Raw genomic sequence first — 24,580 nt, forward strand, 5'->3', positions numbered from 1 at the left:
AACACACACACATGAGAAATGCCAGATTTTTGAGTGACAAGCCTATACATACGAATTATACGCTTTTATTTATGGTTGAAGTCTGTTGACGACAAGTTGACAAATTGAAAACGGATTTATAGTTTCTTTTATTGAATCAAAGATACTCTTAGACAATGCTTACACGGCTAGTCTGAGATCAGCTAAGTTCCAGAGACAAGAGTTGAAAAAAAATGATAAAGTCAATATTTTTACAAAATATAGGTAGGTAGTAGTCCTAATGTTGTTGAAACTAAGGTCGAATTTCGACCATTGGGCGATCTCTAGTATCTTTAAACGGGCAATTCTTGTATATAATTATATTTGGAATCTCGAAATCGGCTTCAAAGATTTTCATGAAATTTAGTATATAGGGGGTTTCGGGGGCGAAAATCGATCTACCTAGGAATCATTTTTAGAAAATGTCATTTTATTCGTGTTCTATCGAATACCGAGCAAAGCTCGGTGAAATAGCTAGTAATATTAAACCGTCACTGAGGAAGTCTTTCCTCGCCAGTCGCAGGGAATATTAAGGTAGGTAATATTGCACCCTAGAACACTTTATAAATATCTTGTTGCTTCGCAAATTTCCAGCACCCTGAGTTATGCCTTCGCAAACTGAGCTGGAGAGGATAATACATCCCCACAAAGTTGATGTAAAATTTTGTTCATCACACTCCCAAAGCACTAGTAGTATACACACACCAAAAAAGGAATGCTAGTAAGAGCTTTGCTTTTCTGGTGTCAATAAACTTAAATCGCTTTAAGCCATTAGTCTGTCTACTAATACGAGTATTCCATAAAATGAATATCCTTAAAATATGCTTTCCAATTTCGATCAATCTCATACACACTTTAAAATGCATATAAAAAGCTATAATCATTAAAATGGTTATGAAATCTGCATTTTACGAGGACCGCTCGGGGCGGTCATGTGACGCATTATAACCTTTTTGGTCACTTAACCCTAATGGCGAACCGGGTATCGGGGTATTTTTTATCGCTTAGGGCAAGAAAACTCAGTTTGTTACATTAAATGGTAATTTTGTTATTCCTTGAATATACTTTAAAATATATTTTTAGATGTTGTTTTTCAAGGAGATTTATAGAGAGAGTTGTTTTAATAGTCTATAGACATTAGGCTTATAGTGAGTCGTCAGCGTGTAATGATTCATCCATACTAAGTTGCAACTACGATGCAGTAGGCTAGCTACGTCGTAATAATATGCGAGATACGATGTAGCAGGTGAGCTACGACGTAGCAGGCGAGCGACGACGTAGCAGGCGAGCTACGACGTAGCAGGTGAGCTACGACGTAGCAGGTGAGCTACGAGGTAGCAGGCTAGCTATGACGTAGTAGGTGAGCTACGACGTAGCAGGCTGTCTACCACGTAGCAGGGTAGCTACGACGTAGCAGGCGAGCTACGACGTAGCAGGCTGTCTACCACGTAGCAGGGTAGCTACGACGTAGCAGGCGAGCTACGACGTAGCAGGCGAGCTACGACGTAGCAGGCGAGCTACGACGTAGCAGGCGAGCTACGACGTAGCAGGTGAGCTACGACGTAGCAGGTGAGCTACGACGTAGCAGGTGAGCTACGACGTAGCAGGTGAGCTACGAGGTAGCAGGCTAGCTATGACGTAGTAGGTTAGCTACGACGTAGCAGGCTGTCTACCACGTAGCAGGGTAGCTACGACGTAGCAGGTGAACTACGTCGTAGCAGGTGAGCTACGACGTAGCAGGTGAGCTACGACGTAGCAGGTGAGCTACGAGGTAGCAGGCTAGCTATTTTTTTATTATTTATTTTACCATTTACTTCAGGCATCTAGGCCCATAATACAAATACCTTAACGACTAACATACATAATATTATTATTATACACTTAAAAACTACACTTTGTCACGTGTTTACGGCTACGTAACGCGCTTCATTCCAGAGTCTCCCCCGGAACCTCCGGTGGACCACATCCATCGTCCAGAACTCCGGCGCCTCAAAGGTCGAAAGAAGATTCGTCGGTACTCTCACCACAAAGGAACTAAAGTTAACCTTGTGGCGAGACTGCAGACGCTCGACCCTCAGGAGCAGTGTCGTCTTCTTCTGGATATAGTCCACGACGTCTTCGACCTCGATGGACCAGTGCAGGCGGGATATGTACAGGGGCGTCGCGGGGACATCGCTCCGTAGACGCAGCTCAGGTACATAGAGCACGGTGCCGCGATGCTTGCGGGCGGCGGGCTTCTTCTTCCGCCTCTCCACCAGTATGAAGCCCTCCTCATCGCACCCCCTGCTCTCGTCCTTGCCAGGTCGAGAAGACTCCACCTTACGGCTCTTCGTAGCCTTGCAGCGGCTCTCCTTAGTCTTGCGACTCTCCAGAGCCTTGCGGCTCACATTCTCCCCATTTGTTTTCGCCCGCGGGGGAGGTGCGGGGCGACGATATGACGTAGTAGGCTAGCTACGACGTAGCAGGCTGTCTACCACGTAGCAGGGTAGCTACGACGTAGCAGGCGAGCTACGACGTAGCAGGTGAGCTACGACGTAGCAGGCGAGCTACGAGGTAGCAGGCTAGCTATGACGTAGTAGGTTAGCTACAACGTAGCAGGCTGTCTACCACGTGGCAGGGTAGCTACGACGTAGCAGGCGAGCTACGACGTAGCAGGTGAGCTACGACGTAGCAGGCGAGCTACGAGGTAGCAGGCTAGCTATGACGTAGTAGGTTAGCTACAACGTAGCAGGCTGTCTACCACGTGGCAGGGTAGCTACGACGTAGCAGGCGAGCTACGACGTAGCAGGTGAGCTACGACGTAGCAGGCGAGCTACGAGGTAGCAGGCTAGCTATGACGTAGTAGGTTAGCTACAACGTAGCAGGCTGTCTACCACGTGGCAGGGTAGCTACGACGTAGCAGGCGAGCTACGACGTAGCAGGCGAGCTACGACGTAGCAGGCGAGCTACGACGCAGCAGGCGAGCTACGACGTAGCAGGTGAGCTACGACGTAGCAGGCGAGCTACGAGGTAGCAGGCCAGCTATGACGTAGTAGGCTAGCTACGACGTAGCAGGCTGTCTACCACGTAGCAGGGTAGCTACGACGTAGCAGGTGAGCTACGAGGTAGCCGGTGAGCTAAGACGACGCAGGTGAGCTAAGGCCTAAGACGACGCAGGTGAGTTACGACGTAGCGGGATAGCTACGATGTGGCAGGCTACCTGCGACGTAGAATACTAATTAGAATACAGTTAATGCAAAGCCTGCAGTGATACTTCAACACAATTGTAAAAAATACTATAAATACTTTTATAATTATCGGTAATTTCATTTCATTACCATAATGATATCATCGGAAATCCTTGGTTGCTCTGTTAATAAAATATAATCTGGAAGTGTCAAACCCTCGGTCATGTTGTAGGATAAGACGTGTCACTTGACCTTATTGGGCCCCGATAAGTATTGACAGTTAGGTATTTGAGCCTACTGTCAATTATACTTGTACGAGAAGAGACTTTATCCTGAGGATATAAGATTCAGTTTTATATGAATTCAGAGCTAAAATAACTGAAGTTGAGGTCTGAATCTGACAAGGCTCATCCTACACAAATATTGAATCGAAAAGTGTCATAGCTTATACACAGCTGTAACCTCGCAATTATGATATTTTGACTTAGATGCTTTGATGTAGCTAGTTTAATAAAAAACCGGCCAAGTGCGAGTTGGACTCGCCCATGAAGGGTTCCGGAGCAGCAATAAGGTTTATTTTTATGAAATTAAAAGGAATTTGGTTTATTTTAATATTTAAGTTGATTTAATGAAAATGAATTTAAGGTGTACCATTTATGACGTATAAAAGCTACTTGCTAGATGTCGTTTAAACCAATTTTCTTTGGTAGTTAGTAATGCACATCATATATTTTTCTTAGACTTATCATGCCCCTACTTTAGAAGTTAGAGGGGGGGGGGCACACACATTTACCACTTTGAAAGAGTCTCTCTCGCAAACTATTCAGGTTAGAAAAAATTTATATTAAAAACTTCAATATTATGATTTCTGAAGACCTATCCATAGATACCCCACACGCATAGGTTAGATGAAAAAAATTTTTTTTGTTGGTTTAAGGTTTACCATTTATGACGTATAAAAAAAACTACTTGCTAGATCTGGTTCAAACCAATTTTCGTTGGTAGTTTTCAGAGTAATGTACATCATATATTTTTTTAGACTTATCATTAGAAGTTAGAGGGACACATATTTTACCACACTTTGGAAGAGTCTCTCTATCTAACTATTCAGGTTAGAAAAAAATGATAATAGAAACCTCAATATAATTTTAAAGACCTATCCATAGATACCCCACACACATAGGTAAGATGATTTTTTTTTATTTCAATTGTGCCTATGGGAACCCCTCAAATTTTTAATAATTTTTCCATTTTTGTATCAAAATCTTTATGCGGTTTACAGACTACATGTACTTACCAAGTTTCAATAGCATAGCTCTTATAGTTTCGGAGGAAAGCTGTGGCTGTGATATACGGACGGACAGACAGACAGACAGACATGATGAATCTATAAGGGTTCCGTTTTTGCCATTTGGCTACGGAACCCCAAAAAGTAAAGTCAGCTAAGTTAACCAATTGTTGTATAGGTTTTTATTTAATATTTTATTAATTGACTACAATGTAGCTACAATGTAATAAAGTGAGCATAATACTTACAATGTAATATAGGTTCGCGCACACTTTGTCGGCGTGTGACGGGGCGTGCCGGGGCGGGTCAGGGCAGCGCAAAATGCGCTATAGCACACTATTGCCGGGTCGAGTCGCATCGCATTGACGGATTTTAACGCTCACTGTGCCGGGGCGTGCCGGGGCGGATTGGCGCGCAACGCATTGGGGGATTTTGAGCCGAGGCTTGCCGGGCCGCATCGCATCACATCCGCGCGCCGCTTGCTATAGCACACTGTTGCCGGGCCGCAGCGGGTCTTGCCAGGGCGCAGCGGGTCTTGTCGGGCCGTGTCGCATTGACGGAAATCCGCCGAGCAAAAATCCGCGCCAATGCGCCCCGGCACAGTGTGCGATACGCGCATCCGCTTCCATACAATTTGTGTGGAAGCGGATTTTTGCGATGCGCCCCGGCACGGCCCGTCTCAGTGTGCTCACTCCTTTAGGCCTACTTAAGCCTGAGTGGTTTAAAATTATTTAAAATGTAATAAGTGTTGTTTCTTTGGTTTTTTGTTCGAAAAACGTTATTTTTTTCGAATAACGTGCACGTTATTTTAACATTGAGTTAACTCTCTGATTAGGGCCGGTAGGCATAACACACATAATTATTATGTGTTATTACATAAAAAAATATAAATTAAAAGAGAGACGACATTATTTTAACCCAGGGCTAACTTTTATCTAGACTCTGCAAGAAGAATTACTAAAATTATACCAACGAAGACTTCAAATTAGGATTCTTTAAAATACTCTCAGGATTAATATTATATTTAATTTGCCCTAGGGTCTAGAGTACAAGAAGCTGGGCCTAATGAATCCCTTATAAAATGTTATTATGTACGCGAGTAGATACATTTTTTTTTTTAACAAAATTTAAGACCTCACTTAAAAGACGAAGCAAATTAAGACATTTAATGTGAAGTAGTCTAGTTCTTGCAAATCGAAATATTTATTTAATAAAACATTATAACAATATGAGCAATTAATACGTATATATAACTAGCTTTTGCACACCGCCCGCGTAAAATAGTATTCCTGGTATACAATATTTGATATCTTAGTAACCCCCGGTTTTAAAAAGCCTTTTTTCATAGTTTTAAGATCATTTTAGCTTAATTATAACATTCACATAGTGACGTAACTTCTGTTATTAAAATAATTATGAAAATTGGTTTAGTATATCGAGAGGTCACTACAACATACATATTTTGTTTTTATAAAATTAGGGGGCAAACGAGCAAACGGGTCACCTATTTGAAAGCAACTACCTCGCAACATCAGAAGAGCTGCAGGTGCTTTGCCGGAGGGAATACGCTCTCTTTAAGGTTTTCAGGTCGTATTGGTCCGGAAATACTGCTGGTGACAGTTCATTCCAGAGTTTTGCAGTGCGCGGCAAAAAGTTACGCGAAAAACCCATGGTGGAAGACCGCCACTCATCAAGGTGATTAGGATGGTATATTTTCGCGTGGAACAAACGTCTTAAATACAATATTAGCAAATATGTGTACTATGTAGGTTTGTAACATTAAACGCATGGTGGGCAATTCTGTACTTACCAAAAACAATGACAAACGTCATTTTGACAGTCTTGATCTTGGCTTTTGGGATGATTCCCCGCGCGCTCTCCCGCCGGCTGTCCATATCGTCACCATCTATAAAAAACTGAACATATTATAACCTCCTCCTTTTTGGAAGTCGGTTAAAAAGTAGTTTTATAACCGAAATCAAACGTATAGCTAGTTTTGGCCGTGATAGGTATATCTGATTCATTACTTATATATTATTATACTAGCGTAGTGCTTAATATACTACTGAGCTTAGTAAATGCCGTGTCATAGTTTCTTAATTTTGATGAATCATCTAGGTAGGTATATTAAAAATGTACTATCAGAGAAGTTGATTCATAGGCAGATCGCGGTAGTTTGGTCGAGTTATGTCAAACTCAGCCGACATATCACGACCATAAAGTTAATATACCTAGCGGAATAGAGCAACAATCTCGAGCTGTCAAACGAAACCAAAATTGGTTTCATCTGTGTGTAAAAATATTATGTGTACCCTTACACAAGCATGATTGAACATGATTTCTATGAGATTAAATTGTCAACGTGCGGCACGTTCCGACTGGACTTCAAAAAAAGAGTGCTGCGGTCATGTATCACACGTCTCTTTTTACCTCGCAGTGTTACTGATAGTGACATCTCTCCTGCATAGCTAGCACAAGCACGTAGACAAACGAAAGAAACTAAATTTTGACAGTTTTACCGGAAAAACATTGGAGTAAAAGTTTCTTTCCTATCTCGATATCTTTCGCTTTTGAAAATCTATAAGTCAAGCATGACGATCCGCTTTTGACATTTAGTTTCTTGATTCTGTTTTTATTTTTATTATGGCACTTGGCTATAAAACCATGGCCAGTGTCGAGTAAATGGCGGCAAATTCAAAAAATCGATGTATAGCAACCCTGTCTATAGCCGGAATTATAGTTTTGATCTACAAACTACGAATAATAAAGTTCCTTAGTTTTTATTATTCGTATTTCGTAGATCAAAACTATAATTCTGGCTATAGACAAGGTTGCTACACGTCGATTTTTTGAATTTGCCGCCATTTACTCGACACTGGCCATGGTTTTATAGCCGAGGTGCCATAATTAAAAAAAAAGAACCAAGAAACTAAATGTCAAAAAATAATAATTGCCGTTGCTTTAATGGTTGCTATGGAAAGAGTTTCTTGTCTTTGTCCACTGAAACTCAAGTCGATGGGTGGTGCCATGCTCGGGAATAAGATATGTAGACATGGGAAAGAAACTGCCATTACTTTCTTCCGAAGAATCGACTGGGAAACCCCGTGCTAGCTACGCTGCTCAGGCCTTTGTTTTTCTATTCCGCTAGGTATATTAACTTTATGACCACAACTTACTATTGATATTATCCGACCAAATGACGCAGATCCGTCAACTCCTTATGAATCAATTTCTTCGATGGTACTTTTAATTTACTCAAAACATTTACAGAACATACCAGGGGAGAAGTTTAAGCTTACTTTTAGCCAACAAGGAGTTTTTAGCACAGAACATGTTAATGCAAGTAAGATAAAATCTGTCGCGACAGCCCCGTATTATGTAAATGCACTAAGTTAAAAACCTCAGACTATTACCCTGAATTTTTACGTTAACTTCTTCTTGTATTTAGGCAAAAAGTCAATTTATCTAGATTCTCGGGGCTATTACATCTCAAGAGTCTTGGAGAATTTCCGTTCCTTGAGTTATAGCCGAGGTCAAGTGCTGTGACAATTTTTAATCAAAACTCGACGATTCGTGACCCTAAAATTGTTAAACAAACTGAAGTGGGCAACATGCCAACAAAATATTCGAATTAAATTACTTCCGGAAAGGACAAACTTTGATGTGAAATGTTTATTGTTTACCTGTTAAGGACGTAAATTACTAATGTAGATAAATTACATAAATAATGTACTTATATGTATACAGATTACACTTAGACTGGATTGCACCAACTGACTTAAACTTTTACTGTAACTTTAACTTTAACTTTGACTACAGTGCAAAATGTCAAATCTTTGGGTAAAGTTAAAAATGGACGCCATCAAGACGCCATATTTAACTATAACCATAGAGCTCGGCAAGGTTTTAAATGCATGTGGCGAAAAAAGGAACTAACGCAGTCATCATACAAAAACCGCCATTTTTGACAGTTATCCTTTACCAGCAGCGCCCCCGCCCACGCGCATGTATAACCTTGTTGGATCAGCTGTCATCTGTCTATTTCTCCGGGCAAAGTTAAGGATAAAGTTAAAGTAAAATTTACTTAACTATAACCATAACTTTAACTTTAACTTCACCCACGCCTCTGGTGCAACCCAGTCTTACACAGACAATTGCATGTTCTTTTTCTTCTTCTTTTTAAAAATGGCCCCGTAGTGAGTTGCAATGTTTTAAATTTAAATCCCTTTGACACTCGACAGGAGCTTGCTCTGTAAAGCTTCCGGTTATTGTCTGTTACCTCTTTGCACTCAATACCGTTTACTCAATTTTTATGAGATATGGAGATTGTTTGAATACAGAGAGAGATATAGGACTGTGCTTATCCCGAAAAATGCACGGTTCTCGCACTATAAAGCTCGATGCATGTTTTTAGCAACAATAAAATCTCAAAAACACCAAACGCGCAAAAATCTGTGAAACAAAATGCTAAATTTTTTTAATTACCCCGCTCGAAGACAAATTAAAAGCTATAAAGAGATTTAACTCGCACCCTCGGTTGTAATTTAATTTGTCTCTCGCGTAACGAACCGTCACGGGAGTTGAGAATCTGACGACGTGTCGTGTCAATATCGCGTGTGAACATAAATTAGGTAGAGTTGAATGTTAGGAAGTTGAGTGAAGCTGGGTAAGTCGTGATTCAAAATGCTTTGTTTTCGTAAAAAAGTTAGGGAGAGAGAACTTGTTATTCACAATGACTGATTTCAATTTTAAACTTGAAGAGGGACTTAAATGTGCCGAATAAAGATTGTAAGGTATTAAGCCTCTAGACTTTTAAGTCAAAATAAAAACCATTTTCCTCTTAAATGGGCTATGACTTAAATGATGTGTCACCCCTTTGGTTTTGCAGAAATTTGTTTACCGCGCGATGAATCGTTTTCTCGTTATTTACTTTCCTCAAAATCGTTGGACAACTAGTCTAGTATATGATCAGCAGCTAGATACAGACTAACCCACATTAGCATAATGTAATCGGGTAATCGCACACTTGTCATCAACCTACGCGCCGCACGCGCGGAACGCGCCGATTTTTAGGGTTTTAGTTCGTTGTTGTTGCAATAATTTAACCTCGCACAGTTAAGATACGCGCACAGTTTGTCGGCGCGTGCCGGGGCTTACCGGGGCGGATCGGGGCTCAGCGCAGCGCAAAATGCGCTATAGCACACTATTGCCGGGCCGGGCCGCATCGCATTGACGGATTTTGAGTATTTGGATAGCTCCAGTGTTGGTCACACTGGAGCTATCCAAAGTACTTAAAATCTCTTAAATCACTCGTGACTCGATATATCAAAAACGTTGCTATATTCTACTTAAATGTACTAGACCGTGTTTTAGCTTCTACCGAAAATCTACCTTTATTAATCAATGTATTCTACGTGGTTGAAATTAAAATAAAACTAAAATGTTTGTATGTACTGTCTTCATTATGCATTAAATTTTTTTTATACTATTTGTTATATAGGCAGGAAGGCAGCTAGTCTAAAGTGGAGCTGGGCAGGGCACGTCTCCCGTATGCACCCGGATTGGTGGGCGCATCTAGTTTCGGAGTGGCTACCGGCCTCTATTACGCCGACCGGTCGGTCGGCGTAATAGAGGCCGACCCAAAAAAAGGTGGCGTGACGAACTGGATGCGTTCGACAAAGAGTGGCCAGTAACAGCACAAGATCGCGAATTGTGGAAGAAAAGAGGGGAGGCCTTTGCCCAGCAGTGGGACACAGTGGGCCAATAATAATAATAATTTGTTATATAATATCTATCTTCTATTAAAATTTACAAAAAATTTTGGACTACTAAATCGTCATTCATTTAACCTCAAATCTACCAAAAAGTGGAAATCTATGTGAAGTGTGGTCACACTGTTGCCGGGGCGCAACGGGTTTGTCGCTGTCCGCTCCGCTGCGCCCCGCCACAGTGTGCGATCAAAAATCAATACAATTTGTATGGAGGCGGATTTTTGCGATGAGCCCCGGCACGCTGAGCCCCGGCACGGCCCGTCTCAATGACTCACTCCTTTACCCGTCATACGCGCCGCATTTCGTGCACTATTCGTGCGTACATACGCGTACGACGCGTACGTTGCTGACAAAGTGTGCCCAGCTTTAATAATATAATTATGGATAGTGACAGACATAATATATTATTATTACGAATTTTCTCCTCACACTATCGACTTACACTGGTGAGCAGCAGCCGCCCTCTTGCTCAAGACTCTTCTGCTCTTCTGTCGTATGGTCACCACGATGACGCCGTAGCACGTGGATATGATGATTGCAGGGGTCACGAATAGTGACAGGAATACGCTGGTCATCCACACCTGCCACTGGACCTGGTTCAGGCTAGACCAGCATTGGAGTGTACCTGGTGGAATAGTCCAGAAATTTTGTTAAGTTGGTTATAGTTATAGGTAAAAAAATATTCTTAAGCAAATTATTAACCATGTTTGGTGGTTTTAAAATTCATTTTATGTTTGAAATTTTAGATTATCCACGTGTATGTTGAGGACAAAATGGGAATATTATAATATGATAAGTAAAAATAACTAATTTACCTCCACAATGATGATTTTAAACTTATTTAAACTTAATCGAGTTTAATGTAGCTGAAATTTTGTTTATAAGTAATATATTGCAAAAAGATTATGTCAAATTTCAACCAATAATATTATATAAAGTAAGATTATATTTCCTCCACGACATTTTTATAAATGTAACACTAAGTAAACAAGCAAGTTTAGGTAGCAAAACATCCAAGAAAGTCTAGGTAAAAACAGGTGTTATGTATCTTGTTCCAGTGAGCTAGAACTTTCAGACTCCAGACGATACCTGAAGTCACTTGAATACTTTGTTGTTACAAATTGGACATATTTATTTCCCGTCTGAACAATATGTTGTAAGCGTTTTATTTGCGGTAGAAATAGCAGAAGTATATTGTAAAGACCCCTGTATATTGAGGGACTTTGAAAACTGTGGATTTTGACAATTAAGCTTACTCGTCATTCTTAGAAATCCTATATCTTTAAACGAGCAATTCTTGTATATATATATATATATATATATATATATATATATATATATATATATATATATATATAATTGGAATCTCGGAATCGGCTCCAACGATTTTCATGAAATTTTGTATATAGGGGGTTTCGGGGGCGATAAATCGATCTAGCTAGGAATCATTTTCAGAAAATGTCTTTTTGTTCGTATTTTATCGATAATCGATACACTGAAAAATATGACTCCTTTCCTTTTCCTGACATCTATTGGCGAATAATAAGACTATTTTGTGAGCAAATAATTGTTTTAACGACCAGCAGATGGCGTTATTAAGTAACACGAAGACTTCGTGGTATACCGAGCAAAGCTCGGTCATCCAGGTACTAACTCATTATTTTAGATGTGCCGACTTTGCAGGCGGCGTGGACTTACCAGCGAATCATCAGTAAACGAAGTGTTACGAAGACAATCGAAACCGTGATCAGCTTGGCCGACTAGTCGGCTGATTAGTCGGCTTTTTTGCAACTGACTAATCGGCTAGTCGGCTAGTCGGCCAAAGCCACGATCGGCACAATATCTCTACTCATTATCTAAAAATCTTTTTTTTTTCTCTTTTTCATTTTTTTAGGAAAGGCGTACGAAGATTTTGGCCGACCTACCGTACCGCTATTGTGTTTTTTCGCGTTCACGAATATTTTTTTCAAAAATGGATAGCTAACATCAATACAAACAAAAAATAATCTTGGACAAAACCGCGTAAAGCGTAACCTTTCGAAGATATGAGCTGCCAAAGTTCTAGGAATAAAGATATTGCAATTTTGGCAGCTCAAATCTTCGAAATGTGACACCTTACGCGCTTTTGTTCAAGATTATTTTTTGCTTGTATTGATGTTAGCTATCAATTTTGAAAAAAAAATACCTTGAACGCGGAAAAACACAATGGCGGAAAGTAGGTCGGCCAGGCTCCATACAAAAAATCTTGATACCCCTTTGCTACTAGGTATTATTATAATATATTATTTTGTTTAAAGTATGTATAGTACTCACCTTGTATATTGGCTTCATCGAACAGAAACAACATGGGCACGCAGAATAAAAAACTAATGATCCAAGCGCTCACAACAAGTACCCTGGCGCGATGCCCTGAAACAGATCTATGGTAAAGCGAAAAGTTTCTAGTCTTTAACCATCTCCAATTATAGTCCAATGCAATGGCAACCTCCAATTATAGTCCAATGCAATGGCTCTTTTAGTTTTCATGATATACGGTGGTAATCTCTTTCTATCAGGTGGCTTTATACTCGTTTATAAGTCAAAAACATACTCACAGCTCCCGCTGAAGTTCATGGGATGTGATATCGCGTCGCACCTATCTACACTTAATGCTACTAGAACGTACGTAGAAGAATATGTAACTACACCCTGAAACAAAAAAGTGTTGTTATTTTAAAACGGATAAAACAGTATTCAATAAACAACTAGTTTTTGAATCCAACCAGACCGCGATAATATTTCAGTTGATAAATAAAATAAAATGAGAACTAAAGCTATCACTACATAATATATCATACATTGTATATTAATTATATCATTATGAAACAAAGTCGCTTTTTGCCCTCATGTGCCTTTGTTCCCTTAAATCTTTAAAACTGCGCAACGGATTTTGATGAGGTTTTCTTTAATAGATAGAGTAATTAAAGAGGAAGGTTTATAAGTATAATAACATTCATTAAATTGTGGAGAATACTGTTAATTTTGGGGTTTCTAATGTGATGTCGTAAATAATTACATTTTTTTCCGCTTACATTGCAAACGCCGGCTGAACCCTACGAGATTTATCAAAATAATGTACTAAGTATTGTACACTATGAAAAGATCTACAGAAAACTCCACGATGGTATATGTCTATCTCTTATGGATATCCCACAATAACATTTTTTGTCATTTACTTTTAACTGCAAATAATGGCTAATTTTCTAAGCGATTTTTACCAATACGGCAATAATCCTTTTTCAATTAAATACTTTAAATACTTACATTTTTTATTTAATACAGATCTATATGGCTCTTTACAGCACATGATTTAAATGAATATTTTCGAAGATATTACAGATTTTAAAATTGCGGGACCTAGCTTTTGCGGTGGTACCGAACAATGCGTGCCACGGGTAGTAATGAATATTATTAAAAACTACTGAATCGATTTTAATCATTTCTTCTGTGAGTGACATAGGCTATAATATATTTTATACCCGTGCGAAGCCGGGGCGAGTCTCTTGTTGCATATAAAATAAATTATTCGAAAGAATGAGTTGAGATAAAGTTTGATTAAAATTATTACTCTTAAATGTTTTCACTTAAAACAAGTAAAACAATAAAAGTAGTTGAAAATACAACTATTAAATAATGTCCTTGTTATCAAGAAAGTGTAAAGATACGAAGCTCATCTATTAGTATAGATAAATAAAGTCAAATAAGAGTAAGAGCAAACAGCATTTTCGCGGTCACTGTAGATTCATTAATTACAGGAAGTTACCTACAACCTTAATTTATTAGCGCCTGAATGTTCAAGTTTCATCCTCCTGCTATTTAGTATCTACTTAAAGTTCTACACCTTACTAGAAGACTTGGTAAATTACCATGTTGTTTTAATATGAATTTAGATTCAGGGTATTAGCCGTTACGGTATTTTTTTCTTATTATTTTTCCCTTCCTTTTCAGGACCCAAAATATGTAAAGACGTGAGTGGAAGAACCAGAAAAGTAACATTTTATAGCATAAGGACAATGACTAATTCTTTCCCTTATAATTTTAACAAACATTGTAACTTATCTAGCCTCACATAAAATACACAGTTTTTTGTTAACAATTTTGCGGTCTTAAAATCTATATTTATGCAAAAAACGGCAATATTTCAACTGTTACTTACCTGCTTCTATCACTAATGTCATCATGCATACAACATAAACGTAAAATGTGCCATAGATTTTCATAATAAAGGTGTATTAAATGCAAAGCTAGGTACATTTTACGGCTTTGTCTATATTATAGAACACGAAAAAATCAACTTGACACCGGCTTTAATAAAAAAAATATAGAACGAGGTCTCTAGTCTCTACTGTTTGGTGAACTTTTGTGGATACCGTTGATATTTTAGTACCCACCTGTAAATATTTAACTACTTTACACATGATCGTCCCACCGAACCACGAGATCGTGATCCGCTGTATTAAGTCCGGTAGGACGCTTATTAGTCCCACCCATAAATCTGAAACAAAATATCTTTAAATAGTCGGCAAAATAATTTACAAGAATTTTCAATATTGCATTTTCCACTAGAGGGCAGACTCCAAAAGCCTTTTTTGTTTGCTTTTGCTAAACTAAAATTTGCTAAACCACTAAGCCTCCAGGCTTAGTGGTTCAGCAAATCTAGTTTCATCAAATAGATCTCCGTATCAATCACAATATAACTGATACAGAGCTCCACTTGATGAGAGCTGACATATTGTAGGAGCTTCAAACCCTCATTGACGTATAAATTACAGACTTGCATTGTCCAAAGAGAGGCGAGGTATCACGATTCTAATAATTCTATTTAGATTTACGAGTCACCACACAATCATGCGTTAGTGAAGATGGTGGGAGTACAAACAACTACTGAGATCTACTTGATTCGATTCACGCTTGTGTCAAGAGTAAGGAAGCAGTTTAAAAACTTTGTCCATGGGCGACGATAGTTGCTTTCCATCAGGTGACCCATTTGCTCGTTTGCCCCCTTTTTCATAAAAAAACGTACCTGCTATAGCTAGTTGCATGATGAAGAAGTTCATCCTGCTCTTCCTCGACCTGCTGAGGAACAGCGCCAGCACGACGGTCGCGTTCCCCACTATTATCGTCACTAGCAACACCCACAGGATCGCTAGCTGGGCGCTCTGAAACGAACACTTTATTATTTTATACTGCTTTAGGGCCTGTTTTACCACTTTCTGATACAGTTCCGAATAGGCTATTCACAACTTTTTTGACAGATTCTCCATACTTGATCTGTCAAGTTAATAGGTGGATAGCCTATTCGTCACTTATCAGGAAGTGATGAAACAGGCTCTAAGAGCGCTTTAACATTGCACGGCACGATAATGTCCATATTATCCATACTTATAATCCGTCTGTCTGTTACCTTTTCACGCCTAAACGGCTGAACCGATTTTGCTGGAATTTGGTATGGAGATACTTTGTGTTCCAGGAAAGGACACAACATACTTTTTATCCCGGAAAAATGTACGGTTCCCACACGATAAACAAAATTTGGGGCAACGGAGTTGCGGGCGATATCTAGTATAGGTATTAGGTACTTATAAAACAAAAAAATATCTACAGCCGAACATATTATAACCTGCTCCTTTTTGGAAGTCAGTTAAAAAGAAAGACAAAGACAAAGAGTGCAATATAAGACTTTTTATATATTGGAATAAGTCATATAATATGCCTATATAAAACCCATTTTATCCCAAAACCTTAATGACCTTTATAATGGACCCTCCATACTAGCCTTTATGAAACCTTCTCAACTAAAACAAACAATATCTTTTTAATTTAAGTGTTGATAGAAAGCTAAGATTTGGTATTGCAGTCGCGACCACAGTATGATACCATGCGTCCTAGATTTTACGTCCATTGGATAATAAAAAGTGGGTTAAAAGTCGACCAACTCCAAGTTTGCATGCTCTATAAAACTTTTGTAATCTAATATGATTTAGTATCAGGATTCTAACTATGAGTTTATCGCTTTGTATGTTTGTATATAATTTAAAAATTTGTTGGCAATCGTATTTACTCGACTACTGCGAATAAAAAAGGAAGAATAGGCTGGTTTTACAGTGACGCGTTCCGTCCGCGCGGGTGGTAAGCGCGGCTCGCAAGCACGCGGATGACCCGCTCGAAACTATAAAACGAGTTCAGTGCCACGCAGTTTTCCACCTCGTGCAGTCACAATGAAAAAAGCGCGGCTGAAATACCAACCAACCCAACCGCTGGCAGATGCGTCATTATAAAACCACATATAATTATTTTAACCTTCGTAAAATCAATCAGTTCGCAACGCAATCGACAAAGCGATGCTGTGCATTTTAAGTAGCCCGCAAATGATCAAATTGTTTGTCAAATTTTACGTGTTTGTCAAACAGTTTGATAGTGTACAGCTTTGTTTGAAGCGTTTGTCAAACAAACTACGTGTTTGACCTGTTTGAAGAAAATTTGGATTTGCGTAGCGTTTGACAAACGTGTTTGAACGTGTTCCGCTGTATTTGTCACACAAGATGTCATGATCTCATACCGATTCTAGCTAATTGTTTGACAAACTTGTTTGATGCACGTTTGTTCGTCTGCGCGATGAAAATGTAAATTACATCAAACATGTTTGTCAAACAAATTTGATCGTTTGCGGGGTACTTTACACGAGTAATAAAAGAGGTAACTTTAGAATCCATACTAACATTAAAAACACGAAAGTGTGTCTCTCTGTTACCTCTTCACGCTTAAACTGTGGAACCGATTTTGAAGTTTTGTATGCAGATACTTTAAGTGACGGGAAAGGAAATAGGATATTTTTTATCCCGGAAAAATGTACGATTCCTGTGCCATAAACGAATTTTACGGTCGGATCTTAGGATATTAGGTATGCCACGCTCCATACGAAAAGGTTCGAACTCTTTTAGAAACGCGCGTTGCGGTCTCAATTGAACCTAACAAAGCACTCTGTAGTTTTATTCATCAAGCTAAAAGTCTACCTGACACCGATTACACGGATTAGACAAGAACTAGTCTAGAACACAGTTGAGCACTACAATGTCTAGACCGATATTTCAACCTGTTTCACTCTGAATTAATTCAAAGGAAAGGGTTATTTTGTAACCTTCGTAATTGTGCTAATATGGAAAATTGAAAATGCAATTAACTATAATATATAGGGGTCCTAGGTCTAAAGGGTTAAAATTATGGACGGATTATTAAAGATATAAATTAGAGACGATATTAGAAGTGTCAGTACAGTTAATAGGATGTCTGTGATGTATATAACTTAACTTTACTGTTTAATCTTATATCTTTAAACGAGCAATTCTTGTATACATAATATATTATATAATTGGAATCTCGAAATCGGCTCCAACGATTTTCATGAAATTTAGTATACTAGAGATCGCCCAATGGTCGAAATTCGGACTGGTACCAATATTTTGTAAAAAATATTGACTTCATCATAGTTTTTTTCAATTATTCTTGTCTTTAGGACTCAGCTGATCTCAGACTAGCCGTTTAAGCATTGTCTAATAGTATGTAAAATTAAATAAAAAAAAAAAACAATAATCCATTTTCAATTTGTCAACTTGTTGTCAACAGACTTTAACCATAAATAAAAGAGTATAATTTGTATGTATAGGCTTGTCACTCAAAAATCTGACATTTTTCCTAGTAGTAGTGTCGTAGTGTGTGTAACGTTTTATTTGTTAAAAAAAATATGATAAAAGCATAATTTCAAAATAATTTAGCTCGATACACTCCTTCACCATATAAACTATAACCGTGCAAAATTTCATTCACCTACGTCTCCCCATTTTTCGTAAAAAGGGTTACAAAGTTTTTCTATCACGTATTAATATATAGATAGGGGGTTTCGGGGGCGATAAATCGATCTAGCTAGGAATCATTTTTAGAAAATGTCATATTGTTCGTGTTTTATCGAATAAGTATTTAAATGAGAATAAAAAACTGACAAACCGACAGACACGCTTTTATGGTGATATAATTGGTAATAGTTGTTAAGATGTCAAGTGAGCTGTAAATTATTATTGGCCAAAAATAAATTGATTAAAGAGCTACATTACAAACATGAGTGTAGGATAGAGAAAAGCAAAATCCTTAGGTAAGTAAGTTGTATGTGACCCTACTCCCCACTCCCTTGTACGAGTAGGTACTATCAGAGAAGTTGATTCAAAGGCAGATGGGGGCCCACGTAATTTGGTTCCGTTATGTGAAACCCAGCCGATCAAGCTATTGGGCCTAACTATAGACAACAAAATGACCTTCGCTGCGCACGTATCCAAAACCTGCAGGAAAGCAGCTGACATATACAAACAGCTGGCGTGTGCAGCGAGGATAAACTGGGGTTTAAACAAGGAGATAATCAGAACCATATATGTGTCAGTGGTCGAACCAATCGTGCTTTACGCAGCATGTGCGTGGGCCCCTGCGGTAGAAAAGTTGTATATAAAAAAACAACTGAATGCACTGCAAAGAGGTTTCGCCCAAAAAATCTGTAAGTCGTACCGTACGGTATCTCTGACCTCGGCACTAATCTTATCCGGCCTGCTGCCCCTAGACCTGAGAATCCAGGAAGCGGCAACCCTATTTAAAATAAAAAAAGGGTACTCACAAGAATACCTACCACCAAACAGGAAAGTGGAAGCTAAAGTGGGACCACTTCAAAACCCACATCCATCGCAACTCATCATAACTGAGTACGAATGCCTGGAAGACGTAAGCCCCACCGAGGAACACCAAATAACCGGCCCCCAAATATACACGGATGGAAGTAAAATAGAGGGGAAAACCGGAGCTGCTCTAACGTGGTGGAATAACGGCCGGGAAACCAGACACTCCACTTTCCACCTAGAACCGCACAATACAGTCTTCCAATCTGAGATCTATGCACTCTATAGAGCGATCCAATTGGCAAGGACATCAAAGGAAAGCTTAATTAACATCATGAGTGACTCCAGATCGTCACTAAACATGCTGAGAAATCCTTTGGTGACTCACCCACTTGCGATCGAAATGAAGAAAGACCTAAGAGCTATAACAGAGGAAGGCAGAAAAGTGCGGCTATTCTGGCTAAAAGCGCACGCGGGTACTCCAGGAAACGAAAGAGCGGATGAACTGGCAAAAAAGGCTGCACTTACCATAAACACGGCCTCAGATTACAACAGAGTGCCAATGTCCTATATACGGAGAAAAATAAGGGAGGGGACAACAGTTAAGTGGCAGGAAAGATACCAATCCTCCTCAACCGGATCGGTCACAAAAGTTTTTTTCCCCACTGTTAAAAAGGCGTGGGAAATACTAAGGCACGTTACAATAACGCCTACACACGTGCAAGCCATGACCGGTCATGGAGGATTCGCAGCATACTTGTATCGTTTCCACCTTAAAGACAGCCCCTCCTGCATTTGTGACCCCGTAAAGGACGAGACAATATTCCACCTGCTCATTGAATGCCCAAGGTTTGGTAGTAACAGGTCTGACTTAGAAATACAACTGGAAATGGAGCTAAGTCAGGCAACCCTCCCTACCATCATGGAGGAAAAAGCCACCAGAGAACCGTTGATGGTATTCATTAGGAAAGTTGTCTCCAGTGCAGCCACAGCAAATGGCTCAACGTTATACACAGGCCACAACAAATTAAACTATACACCAAGGCGAGTAATAACAAACACATCAACACAACACACACGAAATCAAACACAACGCACACGATCACAAACCCCAACGTCCACACAGACACACTTCACATCAACCCACAGGCCAGGAGAAATACATGCGCCAACACAATCACAGGCACACACAGAAATACAACGGGCAGTTTCAACCGAAATTGTAACACAGCCGACCCTAGAGCAAACCCAACAATTACTAGCCCGCGGACAAAACGGGGAACCGAAAATTAAACTAAGGCCGATCCCTCTCTTTATGTCTAATCCAACCGAAACATTGGGTATAACATACAGCCGTCTTAGCACTCCCAACCACGTCAACATCTCACCGGGACTAGCAGCAATCCTAAACGGAAGTACATCAAAGACGAACATGAAAATGAGCAAATATTTAGCTCTCCCAACAACTACCTTCGCTGGCCAACCATGCAGAATACTGAAATCAGACACCAAAACGATAATAGTATTCGAATGGGATGCGCAAACAGCCTTTGAACGGGCATGTTCGTCTTTGAAGGAGTTGGGAGCAATGGGAATAAGACACAGTATCACCCCACGCATAATCAGCGTAGACGCCATGTCACTGGGACAGGACAAAGGCAGGGCTGCAAATTACTATGGAATAGTAAAAGCCTCAGAACATCATGAGATAATCGTCTACGAGAACAGAGGGGATGACCTAAGCTTCCTCAAAAAGAATCGTGATGATCAGCCAGCAACGTCCCAACCCAGCAATAAGGCGAACTCATCCTCCGCAAGTGAACGACTCCAAGCATCACGGGAGACCAAAAAAGAGGATGAGAAAGAGAGAAATAAAAATGAAATTAAGAAGTCTCTAAACTCAACGGCCAAATTAAAAGCGTTTGTGGGCTCCATCAAAAAAGTACTTCATCGTGAAAGAATGATCGAGGATAAAAACACCCTTTCTCGGATCAAGGCTTCGTCACAAACAAATCGGCAGGCTTTAGCAATGGAGGCTTTTTTGAGGGAACCATCTACACAAACACCGGCAAATAAAAACAAAAGATATAGGGCCGATCTCGGGCAAGTGCTCCCGCCAAAACTCAGACTGGCCCAGAGCCCCGAAGATCATATAATAAATGCCTTCCTCGAGTTCCAGGCGATAATAAGAGCAAATAAGACCATAAAGCTCTTGACCTGCAATAAGATCATGCAGGCCTATCAGCGGAAAAATCAAAAGCTGTTAGAAGTGAGACTCGAGGATGCAAAAGCTGCCATATACGACAATGTCACCTCCACAATAATTGCCGGGGCGATGACAGGGCAGTATATGGCGGCGTTAAGTGCCGACTGCGGATTCGTGGTTCTGGACGAGGATGAGACAAAACGCACGGGGACTCTCAAATTTATCACAAAATCTGAGGATCCAATAGTGGTAATAGCGGAATGTACCAGAATAATGCTGGAAGACAGGATACTAGAAATGGCAGAAGTCCTATCTGGGGACCCCGAATCCAGCATGGACTGGGATATATTCGCGAAACCTATCAACTACTCGTGGGTCAATGGGGTTCCTGGATGTGGGAAGACAACTTGGATCATTAATAACTTCAATGAGGAAACAGACGTTATAATAACAACGACAATCGAAGCAGCCGAGGATCTAAAGCAAAGGCTATCGCTACGAACTGGCAACAAAGTTAAAGATAAAGTTCGTACCATGGCCTCTTTGCTGGTAAATGGGACAAAGGAAACCTACAAAAGGTTGATAGTTGACGAGGCCCTCATGAACCATTTCGGCTCAATCGTCATGGCGAATCAGTTAACAGGCGCCAACGATGTTATCCTCATTGGAGATATTAACCAACTCCCGTTTATAGAGCGTGAAAACCTCTTTAAACTTAATTACACTCGTCCAAACCTGGTAACCAGCATCACCCAGGAGTTGTCTTGCACACACAGGAGCCCTATGGATGTGGCATACGCCTTAAGCATGGTCTATAATAACATCTATTCATCGAAGGAAATAGTGCGGTCCCTAAAGCTAATGAAGTATTCAGGAGCGAGAATACCTAAAACCAATCTAAATACCCTGTATCTTGTCCACACACAAGAGGAGAAAGCAGCCCTCACTAATACAGGCTATGGATCGGGAACGGACTCTCGCGTCCTCACAATCCATGAAGCTCAGGGATTAACGAGTCCCTCGGTGATCATCATACAGACCAAGTCCCGAAAGCTGGCAATCCATGACAGCGTTCCTCATGCAGTTGTAGCAATATCCCGGCACACTAACACCTGTGTCTATTACACTGACACTGATGGAGACGCTGTGGCAAGCTTCATAAAAAGAGCCACGGAGGTGTCAACCGAACACATAAGAGATTATAATATAAAAATGGCTATAAAAGACAGGAACGATAAAGTCCTAAGCCACATGGCGGGTAGATTCGACACAGAACGATGTCTTTTTAACAACCTAGAAACTCCACCCAGCTTGAGTGACCCCTCTCCACCAAGCCAATGTCACAACATCTAAAGGCAAAGGGTGGAGCAGCATAAAATCTAAGGAAATCGGAAAATGTCGGATCTACTGGCCGCCACACCGACTGGGACCTCACCGTTCAAAACATTAATATTATTATTATGCAATTTATAAAACAATAAATGTATATATTTATTTATTATATGTATAACATATTATACTCTATTCTATTAAATATACATATACACACATATATATAATAAAAAAAAAAAAAAAAAAAAAAAAAAAAGTGTCCATGGCGTGATGGACCACAATTAATTAAAATTCATAATATTATTTCAATTATCCTTGGTGCGAAAAATCTAAATAATAAAATAACAAAAAAAGGATATGGACGAACAGTCTATAGACGGCCCCAATTTTATAATAATAAAAAAAAAAAAAACCCAGCCGACAGATCACAACTAATATTGAATTGGCACAATCCGACTAATTGACGTACAGTACTCCCAAATTAATAATGCGCAAGAAAATCTTCGCTAATTGTCGTAATCACGGAAACACCCGAATCTATGAAACGTAAGAGCCCCAAACAATGCACTTGCATTTTGCACCTTGTTTGATATCATATAATATTATAGTCGGTACTCGGTACTTGGTGGCTGTCGCCTGTCGCCGGTCCGTCAATTGTCTCTATTTTTGGCGCATGCGCCACAAAACCTTTTATTACGCATGTCCAAATCATGTCATGACATGGCAACGCGCAACGCCACCAACAATTTGCTTATATTGTTACTTCTAAAATCTGTGTTATGCTAAGCTAAGCACTCACATGCGGTTTTGCTCGATAGCGTCACAATAGACATAACGACCAGTAGTTCGACTGCAAAGAAACGGACAGGTTTCAATATCTGTCAAATTCGTCGGGTTTCACTAGGATTATGAACGGAATGTGCCTCGCGCTGGCTGATATAATTTATTTTTAAATATTTAAAATAAAGATTTCAAAATTGGATTCTGACAATTTTAATCGCATGTGCCAAAACACAAACAACAATACGACCAAAGAGGAACACGTCCATCGAATATGTCATATTTTTAAATTCGTAGGTAATAAGTTAACAACCCTAGCGACGATTTTCGTCATAATACGTCAAATTTAAAAATTTCAACCTCAGTTCTAAGTCGGCATACCATAGACATAATATATACTGTCGTACGGCATACTCTATCATTCTGTCTACTCTGATAGCGTTACTCTATTCGAGTAATAATTACTGTGTTTACCGCAAAACTGACAGCTCGAAGGCTCGCATCGAGCCGGCTTACGGCTTACGGCTTACGGCTACGATAACTAATGAATTTTATACAGTCGATATTCAATATTACCTGGTAAAAGTAGAATTTATTGATGCTTTCATTGCTGGCGTGGCTCGTGTTGTCGTAGCTGCAGTTACACTCCATCGCTTCACATTGTGATGTCATCTGTGGACAATAAACTCATACTTACAAGGATGTTAAGGATGCAAAGAAATTGCCAATAAAAATGATGTTGTATTGGCCAAATACAAAAAAAAAAACTTAAATGATTTGGGAGAGCGTGAAAGTAACATTGGTTCTGATTTTGGCTACAAGCCAAACCAGCCTCGTATGCATTTAATGGATACTATTATAAAATAGTTAAGATTTAGAGTGGTAACGCACTTGCAGCTCTGGTGTATCGGTATACAAGGTAGTCGATATTAAAATATAATAACTCTGACATCGTTTATTTTGCCTTCAATAGCTTGAAGTAAAGAAAAATATATTTATTTACATATATTTTTTTATTACACCAAATTTGTAATAGTCAACCAATTAAAAACAAAAAAACATTTTTATCGTCCAAAAATTCAATTCAGCAAGAAACTTAACGCTTTAAGCAAGAATTATTATTTTCGTGATGAATTCTTGGAAATTAATTGGGCGAGTCGGCCATGTTTGAAACTGAGATTGACCGTTATGGCGACGTTAACACGACTTGAAAATTCGTTTCAATTTCACGTTGTAAAGTTTGTTTTAGCTACTCTCTTGAAATTATGTTTTCCCGTGTGGGAGACAAAAGATACTCAAGTTTTCCCGTGTGGGAGACAAAAGAT

The 24,580-nt window shown here is 39.5% G+C and overlaps 1 protein-coding gene across 1 annotated transcript in view; it reads right to left on the reverse strand.

Moving 5' to 3' along the window:
- Positions 1-23,922, reverse strand: part of LOC121731258 (cardioacceleratory peptide receptor-like) — a 30,897-nt gene extending 6,975 nt beyond the window's left edge. Inside the window, exons 1-7 of the mRNA XM_042120621.1 lie at positions 23,832-23,922; positions 15,307-15,442; positions 14,675-14,778; positions 12,839-12,932; positions 12,558-12,653; positions 10,687-10,869; positions 6,284-6,379 (exon numbers count right to left, since the gene is read on the reverse strand). Of these exons, the coding sequence (XP_041976555.1) occupies positions 6,284-6,379; positions 10,687-10,869; positions 12,558-12,653; positions 12,839-12,932; positions 14,675-14,778; positions 15,307-15,442; positions 23,832-23,906 (784 nt within the window). The 5' untranslated portion in view covers positions 23,907-23,922. The remainder of the gene's footprint in view (positions 1-6,283; positions 6,380-10,686; positions 10,870-12,557; positions 12,654-12,838; positions 12,933-14,674; positions 14,779-15,306; positions 15,443-23,831) is intronic.
- Between the last annotated feature and the right edge of the window lie 658 nt (positions 23,923-24,580).

The sequence above is a fragment of the Aricia agestis genome, chromosome 10 (genome assembly GCF_905147365.1).
Source record: "Aricia agestis chromosome 10, ilAriAges1.1, whole genome shotgun sequence".
NCBI lineage: Eukaryota > Metazoa > Arthropoda > Insecta > Lepidoptera > Lycaenidae > Aricia > Aricia agestis.